General features: G+C 39.9%; 1 protein-coding gene across 17 annotated transcripts in view; it reads right to left on the bottom strand.

Annotated features, from left to right (window-relative positions):
• LOC126077091 (cytochrome c oxidase assembly protein COX18, mitochondrial) overlaps positions 1-11,355 on the bottom strand; it is a 124,030-nt gene extending 112,675 nt beyond the window's left edge. For 11 of the 17 annotated variants that reach the window (XM_049886061.1, XM_049886062.1, XM_049886051.1 and 8 more), the window contains exons 1-5: positions 10,873-11,352; positions 8,666-8,766; positions 5,561-5,739; positions 4,778-4,899; positions 2,848-2,955 (exon numbers count right to left, since the gene is read on the bottom strand). In XM_049886061.1, coding sequence (XP_049742018.1) covers positions 2,848-2,955; positions 4,778-4,899; positions 5,561-5,739; positions 8,666-8,766; positions 10,873-11,205 — 843 coding nt within the window. In that variant the 5' untranslated portion in view covers positions 11,206-11,352. Of the gene's footprint in view, positions 1-2,843; positions 2,956-4,777; positions 4,900-5,560; positions 5,740-8,665; positions 8,767-10,872 lie in introns of all 17 variants that reach the window. The other 6 variants (XM_049886065.1, XM_049886066.1, XM_049886067.1 and 3 more) reach the window with 3 other exon arrangements.
• Positions 11,356-11,843: the final 488 nt, after the last annotated feature.

Genomic DNA, 11,843 nt, shown 5'->3' with positions numbered 1-11,843 from the left:
ATTTAAGATGGCAACTTAGACCTCATTTCCCCCATAATGATCTATCTTCCAGATTCTTCCCAAGTACTTAGTTTCTCAGAGTATTCAGGAATGCATTATCTTTGCCTCTTTTTTTTTTTTCCTGAGACAAATAGTCTTAGCATTACTTTTCAACCTTCTTTTGTATTATCGTCCAGATGGACTTATTTAGGTCAATGACTAAGTTCTGCAGCTTGTCAAAACACTTCCATACATGTATTTGTTCCAAACTTTTCTTCGGCATCAGAAAGTAATCCAGTTCCAGAGGCGAGATCACGTGGCAGTTGGGGCCAGGTCCTAGAGTCAACTGCCTGAGTTTTAATTACACTTATTATTTATTTCACTTTGGTTAAGTTATTTCTGTTTCACTTTCTTCACCTATAAAACTGGGACAGTTATAGTACCTATGTAAGAGGGTTGCTATGAGGAATGAGATAATTCATGTAGAGTGTTAAGCACAACATGTGGCCTATAGTAAGCACTTACATTTATTTCAAAGCAAATCTTAAGACGCAGAAAGTAACAGGTCCTCAAGCCAGGTTAGTGTAGTAGTAAAGAGCAGGAGCCAAACTGCCTGGATGAGTGTTAAGACTCTGCAATACAACAGCTAAGTAACCTTGGATGAGTTGCTTAATTTCTGTTTCAGTTTTCTCATTTCTAAAATAGAGATTACAACAGTACCTACCTCACTGCCCTGTTCAAAGCAGTTGCCACCGAGTGAATTCCAACTCATGGCCATCTCATGTGTGTCACAGCAGAAGTGTAATCCACAGGGTTTCAATGGTTGATTTTTTGGAAGTAGATCACCAGGTCTTTCTTCCAGGGTGCCTGTAGGTGGACTTGAACCTCCTACCTTTTGGTTAGCAGTCGAGCACATCGACTGTTTGTATCACCCAGGGATTCTGTTGCATCTTATGAGGACTATATTAGAACAGGGCCTGGCACAAAGTCAATGTTGAATAAATGTTGTATCATCATCATCTGACTTATTCATCACCAAAAAATTACTGTGAGCCCAAATATGGCAGACTGTAAGCTGGCTACTAAGTACTGCCCCTTCTTCCTTAGTAACCAAATTATAATTTTTAGCTGGGCACACTCCATGTTACATATGGCCATGTAACTAAAGATATAAGCACAAGTGTTTGGCGGGATGTCTGGCAAGACTCCTTAAAAGGCAAAGGCTCTGCTTGAAGCACACTTTAACTTTTCCTGCAAGATGACATACTGCAGCATCCACCATGACGACACTCTGACCTTAAGGATGGACATCACTGGTTGTGGAGGATGGAGCAGAAAGAAAAGCGGGCTGGGTCTCTCACAGAGCTGCCCTGAATTGCCTACCTCTGGATTTCCTATATTTGAGGATAAACTTTTGGGTATTTAAAAAGACAGTTTTTTACATCTCTGTTGCTCACTCTGAACTCAATTCTTCAATGAAACTTCACTGTTCTTAATCTATTTAATCTGGGGGTTTGCTTAGTTATAGCTGTTATGACTTCTCCCCAGAAATGTGGTGACTCTGTATTGTTCTATTTTTGCAGATATTTTATAGCAATATTATTAAGTGAAAAGTACCATAATGGGCACCTGATGTTATTTCATTAATTACCACAGACAGTATGTTATCTTATTTTAGAGATAAGGACACTTATTTATTTTACACAGGATTAATGACAGTATCATATCAAAGTTAGAGCTTTAAAAGCAACATTTTTATGCTGAGAATATACTGCTGGTGACTACTGAAACAACTAAGGTGAAGTACTTTTACATACGCTTATACAACCCTAACTACCACCAACAAGTGAATTCTGAGCAAAGATGGAGATATAACTATTTTTGCCCTCTTAGCAACTTCTAAATTTCTTTAAGCAAAAAGCTAAAAATATGAAATAACTGAAAATAATCATTTATTTTTCTATATTGCTAGCAAAAATTATGTGCAAATAGGGACACATGAACACATCTCACAGGATTGTTATGAGGCTAAATAATACTACACATGAACCCATACAGGCTTGACACAAAGCTTTGTTTCTTAAGCGCTAAATTTCTTGGCCCATTATATGTAGGCAAAAAAGAACTTAATGTGTCAACTAATCAAGCAGAGTAAACACTATGTCCATGGTACTGTACAAAGTACTTTGCAAAATTTACAAAAAAAAGGAAAGGAAAATGGAGCTTGCTTTAGTAGGAGGGACACATTTACATAAAGGATGAACCAATGCCAAGAAATTTTGAAGTGTCATTTGGTGATACAGACAGTAGATATACTACAGAAACTCCCAATCAATAAGGGATAGAGTAGTGGGAGGAAGCTCAATGAAGAGGCAGGACCCCAGCCAGTTCAAGCTAAGGTTAGACAGGATTTACCACATGTTAAACACAATGCTAAACACAATTGCCTCAGATACATGGGAAAGCTGGACAATGAATAAGGAAACTGGAGAATTGATACCTTTGAATTATGGTGTTGGTGAAGAATACTGAATATACCATGGACTGTCAGAAGAACAAACAAATATGTTTTGGAAGAAGTACAGCAAGGATGCACTCCTTAAAAGTGAGGATGTGTTATCAGGAGGAACCAATCCCTGGAGAAGGACATCACACTTGGTAAAGTAGAAGGTCAGTGGACAAGAGGAACCCTCAATGAGATGGACTGACACAGTGGCAGCAACAATGGCTCAAACATAGCAACAATTGTGAGGATGGCGCAGGACCAGGTAGTGTTTAGTTCTGTTGTACATAGGGTCACTATTAGTTGGAACCAACTCAAGGGCACCTAACAACAAAAACAACACAACAATGCTGGTGCTTACTCACTGAAGGTACTGTTGCAGCAACTGGAATCATCAACACTGATATTCCACGGACAAAGTACGTGACATACTTCTGAAAATGAGATATTCCGACTTTTTGCAGAGCAAAAATCTGAAAGGGTAGAATACATATATATACACACACAAACGAGTTGGAATCGAAAGACGGCACCGGGTCTGGTTTTTATACACACTAAGATTATTAAACTGCATATTCAATCAGACATACGAACTGACTGTTCATTGGTCTCTACCAATATTTTAATAAAAGTAAAAAAAATAAAAACATCGTTGAATTTATACGGTTGATCATTTACCCTTTTAAACATTAATTAAACAAAATTCTTAAATACAGCTTTAATTAACAGCAATAAAGAAGAGATGCAGCTATACAGAAAAGAATAAAGGCCTAATTTTTAGAAGTCAGTATTTTCCAAAGATTGTCCATTAAGACTGAAACTCCTTGAATATAAATACTATGTATGAATCATTACCCTTGTTTTTTGGCACTGAAGTACAGTGCATGGTATAGAGAAGGTACTCAACAGATATCTCAAAGGTTTGTGATCTGGCTATGTGGAATAAAGGGAAGAACCAGGGCTAGGGAAAGCATTTTATGATTTATTAATTACTTAAGAGGCACAGTGTAATCATTAAGAGCATGGGCTCTACAGTCAAACTACTTAGATCTTTATTTAGTAGCTACATGACTCTGGGCAAGTTTTTTAACCTGTACCTTACTTTCTCACCACAGAATGGAGAGCAGTACTAATATCACAGGATTCTTTAAGAAATTAAGAGTTAATTCATATAAATTGCTTCCTGCAGTGCCTGGCACATAGTATATGTTCAGTAAGAGTAAGCTTTTAATATAATTATGCACGCTGGATCACTGGATGGCAGAGTAATATAGATGAAAGACTAGAGGACTATCAGTCCTACCTCGACCATTAATGCATTTTGACCTTATGTTTGTCCTTTCCTTCCGACAAATATTCACTAAGTACCAACTTCATTCACAAGACTGTACTAGGTGCTCTTAGGGAATACATTTAGAGTACGTATGGATTCTATCTTTGAGAAACTTTCACCCAAGATCTTTGATTTTATCATCTTCGTATTCCTCAGCTACAAAATTAAACAGTATATTAGATTTCCCAAACAGAACCAGTGGACATGTAGTTCATGAAATCTCAACTGAGGTACATCATTTCTAAGATTTATTCCAGTTCAAAGGGTCTGTGTTCTACTGAGAGTTTGAGAATAGGGCTTTATGAAATTACATGCATGCTTTCCTTCCCCTAAACTGTTCTTCAGTAAGCACCATGGGATAATCGTAAGGCATGGCTATAGGGTCATCTTTTATATGTTGCTGCTGCTGTTGTTGTTAGGTGCCATTGAGTCGGTTCCGACTCATAGGAACCCTATGCACAACAGAACAAAACACTGCCCAGTCCTGCGCCATCCTCTTTTTTCCCCCCTCCATCTTATAACCTCAATGACTTTTCTAAGGTCATATAGCTAAAAAAAATGGTAACCAGGTAGAGAATGTGTTCCCTGCCTACAAATTCACATATTAACCATATACACAAAACACTACTCCATGGTATGAATAAAACCACATAGATTCAGCATCTTAATTACTATCTTTACCAGAAGTAAATCACAAAACTGTACATTTCAGAATCATGTAATTTTAAAGCTGAAAGAAAGCTTGGAAGTGCTGATTCAGCTCTCTTATTTTAATTATGAAAACTGTGAGGCCAGAAGATTGAGGAACTGGCCTAAGACAGACAGACAGGTTGTCACTGGCTGATCTGGGACCAGAAACCAAGGTGTCTCAATTCTAGCTCAGCGTTAACTCCACCAACTCAAAAACATTTATATTTGATGTCAGGACAACAACAAAAATCTCAATGATTTAAGCCACTGACCTCCACTATTAATAAATTGATGACACCAACGGATATAGGCAGAATCCAAGTAGAATCCAGCGCAGTGAGGTCAGGAAACCACAGAACCCCACCGGTAGCTAACTGCTCCTGAACAGAAAAACCTGCTGAAACAGTTTTACAAATAAAACAACAGAATTCCTAAAAACAGCAGAGGCGAACATACAAGGCATAGAAGTCCTGATAATTCCAATAAGGGATTCCTCAGACTAAAGATGTGTGTTGGTTTTATTCAGGTTACTTTTCATTCTACAACATAAACAGTCCTTCCTGTACTCAGCAAGATGCAAGGAACAATATGCAACAAACAGACATACACAGCATAAAGATATGTAATGGAAAACTTTTCAGATTTAAATAATCATTTGCCCACAGGTGGCTTTCTTTCAAGTCTATTCTGCTTACTTTCTGGTTAGAAATGCCTTTAAATTTAAGTGAAAGACAAGTGTTTTCGTTTATATCATATCTTAACTAATATTTACATTTATACCTAACGAAACTTTTCTGGTCTTTCAATTTTATGAACTGAAAAAATTGTTGACCAGGAAACCAAATTATAAAATTATAACATTAATTTTATTATGGTCCCCGGGTAGCAGTACTACTGATGTCTTTCATAGATTTATCCGTTTTTCTCAACGCAGTTTGTTTAAATTCAAGATTTTAAATCCTATCCGCTTGTAAGGAAGATAGTAGAATTATTCCAATTATGAACAGTTTTTTTTGGTACAAAGTTTCATACAAACTTATTTGGAGAAAACAGACTTGTATAATAATTGCCTTCTGAATGCGCTGCCCCCATGCTAAAATTCCGGAGGGCAACAGATATGAAGATCCACGTTGGAAACTGAATCCAGACCAACACAGTGGCTTTGAAAGGGTGGCAGTTATCCCGGACATACAGCTCTGAAACAAGCCTCCGCATATGCTTGAGATAAGTGAGCCTAGACAGACGGAAAACGGACAAAGAGAACAGGTAAGTGTCATCTGATTCCTAACAGTGCTTCATCCATACCACATAAACACATCATGGTGTGGCTTTTGGCTCAAGGATTTGTGTATGGTTTTTAGTTGTATAAGAGGCTGCTTAAACAAAAGGCAAATAAATCCTTTAACTGAAAATTCTCCAACAATGTACCTAACAATCCAATACATGCGACACTATCAAATTATGAGTCTTTTTCTCTTGTAGTCTTTGGCCAATTGGACTTTTATTAACAGTGGAAATTTCACTACTGACATGGTATGGTGATAATTTATATGAGAAATACTAGAGCTGAGAACAAATTTGGCTCAAATCCCTACTCTCCAACCAAACTTGATTATTTGATATCTGAACATACGTCTTCTAGCTATATGCTTTTGTATTACACATGCTCTTGGCCTGTCAAAATCGTTGTCTCCCTTCAGTCAACTCTTTCACAATGATTTTTTAATTCTATTTCTGTTAGCCATATTAGTTATTCCTATTCTTATCTGAAGTTCTGCATCCTATAGTCTCCTTAAAGGGCAAGTGTTGGGCCTTATTGTCTTTAAGTCTCCTGTATGATACATTTTGTACACGGAAGGCGCTGAGTAGGTTTGTTGAATTTAATCAAACTATAGCATGCTGATTGTACACACAAATAACTAGGCCCTTTGTAATTAAGTCTCTTCCTGCTATTCTGACTTTATCTCCTGTATATTCTGGTTCCTAAGTTATTTTAGGTAATTCAACAAATCAGACTTCCACATCAGTATGGCTGGAAATATTACATCATCTGTGTGAAAAGCCCACTTTCCTGACTGTTCACCTGATAAACTCCCTTTTTACTCCTCACAACTCAGTTCTATTGAAAATATAGGAATAGGAGGGGAAAATGGAATGGGTGGCTAACTGCCTCCATGAACAACTGTCTCCTTTGCCACAAGACCAGAAGAACTGGATGGTACCCAGCTACCATTACTGAACATTTTGATCAAAGATTCTATAGGAGAATCCTGATCAAAAGGGGGGGAACACAGAACAGAATTTCACATTCAAAGGGAAACCAGACTCTCTGGAGCCATGGAGGCTGGATAAACTCCTGACATTATTGTCCTAAGATAATCTTTAAACTTCAAACCAAAAATATACCCTGAAGTCTTCTTAAAACCAAACAATAGTTTAGCTTAAGTAACAAAGAATGTCTGCCTTGAGCATTATGCTCTTTTAAGATTTTAAGATCTATCTATATGGGATCAAAGCGATAAGAGCAACTGGAAAAAACAGACAGGAACCTTAGCAGGTAGCAAGTCGAAAAGACAGATAGGAACCTTAGCAGGTAGTGAGTCAAAAAGATAGACAGGAACCTTAGTAGGTAGTGAGGAACAACTCAGGAAAGGAAGGTGAGAATGGTTGCACAATTTGAAGAATGTAATCAATGTCACTAAACTGTACATGAAGAAACTTGAATCGGTGTTATGTTTTTGGTGTGTATATTCTCAACAACAACAAATTATTTAAAAAAAGAAAATGCAAAAAGCCCTCAGATGGGTCTTCCTTAAAAGCCACTCATCTGTATAAGGATGTGCCTGGACAGTCATCCTGTCAGTGCTGTATAAACAAGGTGCCAGAAGTCTTCTCTAGGCAGGATTTATAATCCAAATGAGCAGCTTTTAATTTGTTCCTTTGGCCTAGGGATTAACTGACTAGTAAAATTCCAAAACTAGAGATCTGCCAACTTTTTATCAAAAAAAGTCATTAAGCTACCACAATGATTTAATAAATGTCAGGCCTTTTTATAACACTAAATAAAGATGGACACAATCTCATCTTAAAGACAGTTGACAAATTTATACCTATGTAGATAAAAACATACAGATAACCATATACAGGTAATCCCCGACTTATATTTGAGTTAACAATGAGCCGCACTTACAACCATCTTTTTTTTGTACATGTTATCGTAACAATAGGTTCTATATATGTCGAAGAGCATAATTCGCTGATGTTATTCTCAGATGTTCACTTGTAGAAGTTCAAAGATTGGATTTATAAAGATACTGACAATAAAAGGTAATAACGAAAACTAAAAAAAAAAAAAAGAAATATCTGACTTATACCAGAACTGGCTTACGATGGAGTCGCTGGAATGGAACCCTGTTGTAAGTTGGGGACTACCTGTATATATATTACAGAGTTAGACTACAAAACCCTTGTTTGTCCTTATTCCTGTAAACTTGTGAACATTTTGTCACAATCTAGTAAAAATCAGAATTTGGAAATCTGATTAAGTAGTAGCTTAAATTGATTGAAACAGGAGCACTTAGAAGTTCCCGGCAGAAAACTGCAGCACAGCAAAGCACTCTCGGGCAAGGGCTTTCTAAGAGCCCAGGCAGAAAACTGCATAGGGTAACCATGATGGATATCCACGTGCTTCTATCATTTTACTCACATTTTCTACCTCCTAATACCCACGAGCTATTACCTGCTGTATTTTTTCAACAAATATCAAATTTGTAAATAACCTGTGCCATTTGTTGATTAGTATCTCAATAGACTGGTCAAGTATCTTCATTCTGTGAAGAGTTTCCAGACTTTCCTTGATGGCCTAGCTCCTTGTACATAACCCCTACATGCACTTAATTCACTGACATCTCTATGTGATTACAAACCTATCCTTTTTTTATGGGCTCGAGTCAAACAAGCACAGAGAACATGCTCTTCTTGTCTTTGTTTCTCCATTCCTTTGCCCAGAATCTAGTATATAAAACTTATTACACCAAGTAAACTCATTGAAAAAATGAAAAATACTTTGTTACCAAGCTACTGAATGTCCAAACCTATAATTAACATCATCACTTAACATTATATATATCCATGGTCTTAAATGCATAGGATCAGCTTACCTGGCAACTCTTTTGGACCATCCCAACTGATTAGCACAAACTGCAACTTCTTGGGTAAGATGGCTGGCAATACTTTTTATTTCTGGCTGCAAATTTTCCACCTAGCTAAAGAAAAAGTAAAATTTGTTATGAGGACATAAAGAATTTTTATTCATAACTACTCATAGTTTCTTTTACTCTTTATTGCCTCAACTCCTTTAAAAATGTGGTTTACTGATCATTTCAAGAAACTTTAAATCTAAGCACATGAATTTGCTTAAGATGTCCTTAGTCACAACAAAATTCAAATCCAGCTTGTACACTTAGCTGTGTGCTTCCAAGCAGGTTATTTAACTTCTAAAATCCTGTTCCCTCACGTATAAAATATATAACAGCTCCTTCTTCAGAGTTATTATAAGGATTAAATGAGAATCATACTTTGGGCTTTACTGTTTCATCCCTAAATTTCCCTGTAAACTGAATAAACAATAGTCTATTAATTAAGGGTTTTTAATGCTGGTGGCGTAGTGGTTAAGAGCTGCGGCTGTTAACCAAAAAGTTGGCAGATCAGATCCACGAGACACTCCTTGGAAACTCTATAGGGCAGTTCTACTCTGTTCCATAGGGTTGCCATGAGCCAGAGCAGACCAGACGGCAATGGGTTTGGGTTTTTGGTTTTAGCACTCCTTCGAAGTGAGGATGGCAAGACTTTGTCTCGTGTACTTGGACATGTTACCAAGAGGGACCAGTCCCTGGAGAAGGACATCATGCTTGGTAAAGTACATGACTGGCAAAAAAGATGAAGACCCTCAAGGAGATGGACTGACACAGTGGCTACAATAATGGGCTCAAACATAACAATTGTGAGGATGGTGCAGGACAGGGCAGTGTCTCATTCTGCTGTACACAGGGTTGGTATGAGTTGGAGCTGACTCAAAAGCACCTAGAACAACAATATGCTGTGCGGAGAGGACAGTATTGGTTCAGTGATAGAATCCTCCTATTCAGGAGACCAGGGTTCAATTCCTAGCCAATGCACCTGAAGCAGAGTAAGCACTCTTCTGTCAGTGAAGGCTTGTGTATTGCTATGATGCTGAGCAAGAAGTCCCTGGGAGGCATAAACAGTTAAGTGCTCAACTACTAGCTGAAAAGTTGACAGAACTCACCCAGTGGTGCCTCAGAACACAGGTATGGAGATCTGCTTCTGTAAGGTCACAGCCTTAAAAACCCTTTGGAGCAGTCCTACTCTGCACACATTGGGTCGCCATAAGTCAGAATTGACTCTACAGCAATAAACAACATGATGTTGAGCAGGTTTCAGTAGAGCCTCCAGACTAAGGAAGAGTTAGGAAGGAAGGCTTGGTGATCAATCTCTGAAAACTTGCCATTGGAAATTCTATGGGTCATGACAGTCAATCCTGTTGTGCACAGCGTCGCGGGGCAACTCAATGGTAGCTAACAATAAGCTGTGTGATAGCCACAAATTCGGAAATAAAATCTGCCTTATTTCTGATCTGTTAATTTTGTTTTCCTTAAAACAGCTCCCTGACATAACGGTACTGATGATTTTCTTCTTGCTTTGTTCCCAGATTCCCCCACCCCCGCATCTTAAAGCATGAAAGCCTTTATTTTTGAAGTCTTACATTTGAATGCTTTCTCGTTTTCAAAACACTTTAACCTATACTCTCAGATTTGATATCACAATATTGTGAAGTACGCACCTCTTTTCTACAAGAAAAGAAAACGAAGCACTAAAAGGTCGAGTGACTGTGAATAACCAGACAAGCCTGCCAAAGATGGTCGAGCCTGGATGAGGAACCAAGTTTGCAAACTGCTACCTTTGCAGTTGTTTTCCAATAAGAAAGATTAGTTGGGGCACCCGTGGATGAAAGATACTGCAGACACACAGGCGTTTACGAAGGTAACGTCATAAATCTATACAATTTCTTCTGCTATTGATTTCTTCCTCTCATTTTGGAGCAAGTTTAGTAATCACTTGTGCTTTGACTACCAAACACAAAGATAAACGAAGTGACAGGTACATGTATCACTAAACATCCTTACTTAATACACCCAATGGCAGGTAGATTTCTTTACGATTAAGTGGTCAGGACGAACATTAAGCACTTCAGAAGCATCCGGGGAAAGCTGCCCCGGATGTACTTGGGCCTCGCCCCCAACTGCGGAAGCGAACGCGCAGGGTCTACGCGTGGCTCGGCGCCCCTCACCTTGGCTAGGATGTAGTGTTGGTAGACGGCCAGCGGCAGCGTGACAGCGCCGCGCAAGGCCACGGTGGTGAGGAGAATGCTGCCCCACCACGGCAGGCCCGAGGCGGCGTGCGCGCTAAGTAGCACTTCCTCCGCGCCCCGCACCGGCGCGGACGCAGCCACGACCTCGTACCAGCCGCTGGCGCCACCCGTAGAGAATGAAGCCGCCGCCCACGCTGGGAGAGCAGGGCGCTCGGCACCGCCCGTTGGGGCTGGAGCAAGCGGCAGGATCTGGGTCCCGAGCTGTAGGACGGGCAGACGCCGCAGCCACCGACGGTCGAGCCGGCATAGCATGTCGGAGCCGGGGCGGACACCAGGACTCCAGCCTCACAAAGGACCACTGCGCAGCTCTCGGCCGAGGCGCCCCACGCCTGCTCTGCCGACACCAGGAGCGTAAAGTGCGTGCGCGCCCGTCTGCCCGTAACCACAATTGACCTTCCGCTTTAAGACAATGACGTCTTCCGTCGCACTAGGAATGACGCAAGAGTTAGGGAAGTCCCGCCTTTCATATGCAGCTCTGGGCAGGCCTGCCCACCCACGAAACATTCCTCCTGTTGGCGTGGAGCTCCTCAGAGGCGGGAGTGACGTTTCAGAGCCCAGTGGAGGCCTTGCTGCCCTGGGCGTGGAGGGACGTTCTTCCGGAAGTTCTCGCATTATGAGGGCAGTCTTCAGCGTGTGCCTTTGCATTCTTTTTCCTTTAAACTGGTTGTGTCCTTTGTGGTGAAATTAAACTTTGGTGGATGGCTTTTGTAACCAGAAAGCGGGCCCTGCCACTTCAGGTGCACGCCGATTGTTTCTGCTAGGGATTATTATGGATTACAGTGCCTAAAAATTAACACGTTGCTGAAAGCCGAGGATCATTCTAGGATTGGAGAGCAGCGTGTGGCTGATGATGAGTTTTAATCAACATCCTTTAGGCACTGGGCATAATT

The sequence above is a fragment of the Elephas maximus genome, chromosome 5 (genome assembly GCF_024166365.1).
Source record: "Elephas maximus indicus isolate mEleMax1 chromosome 5, mEleMax1 primary haplotype, whole genome shotgun sequence".
Taxonomy (NCBI): domain Eukaryota; kingdom Metazoa; phylum Chordata; class Mammalia; order Proboscidea; family Elephantidae; genus Elephas; species Elephas maximus.
The sequence above is the reverse complement of the archived record's forward strand: the minus strand, read 5'-3'. Positions and strand labels throughout refer to the sequence as shown.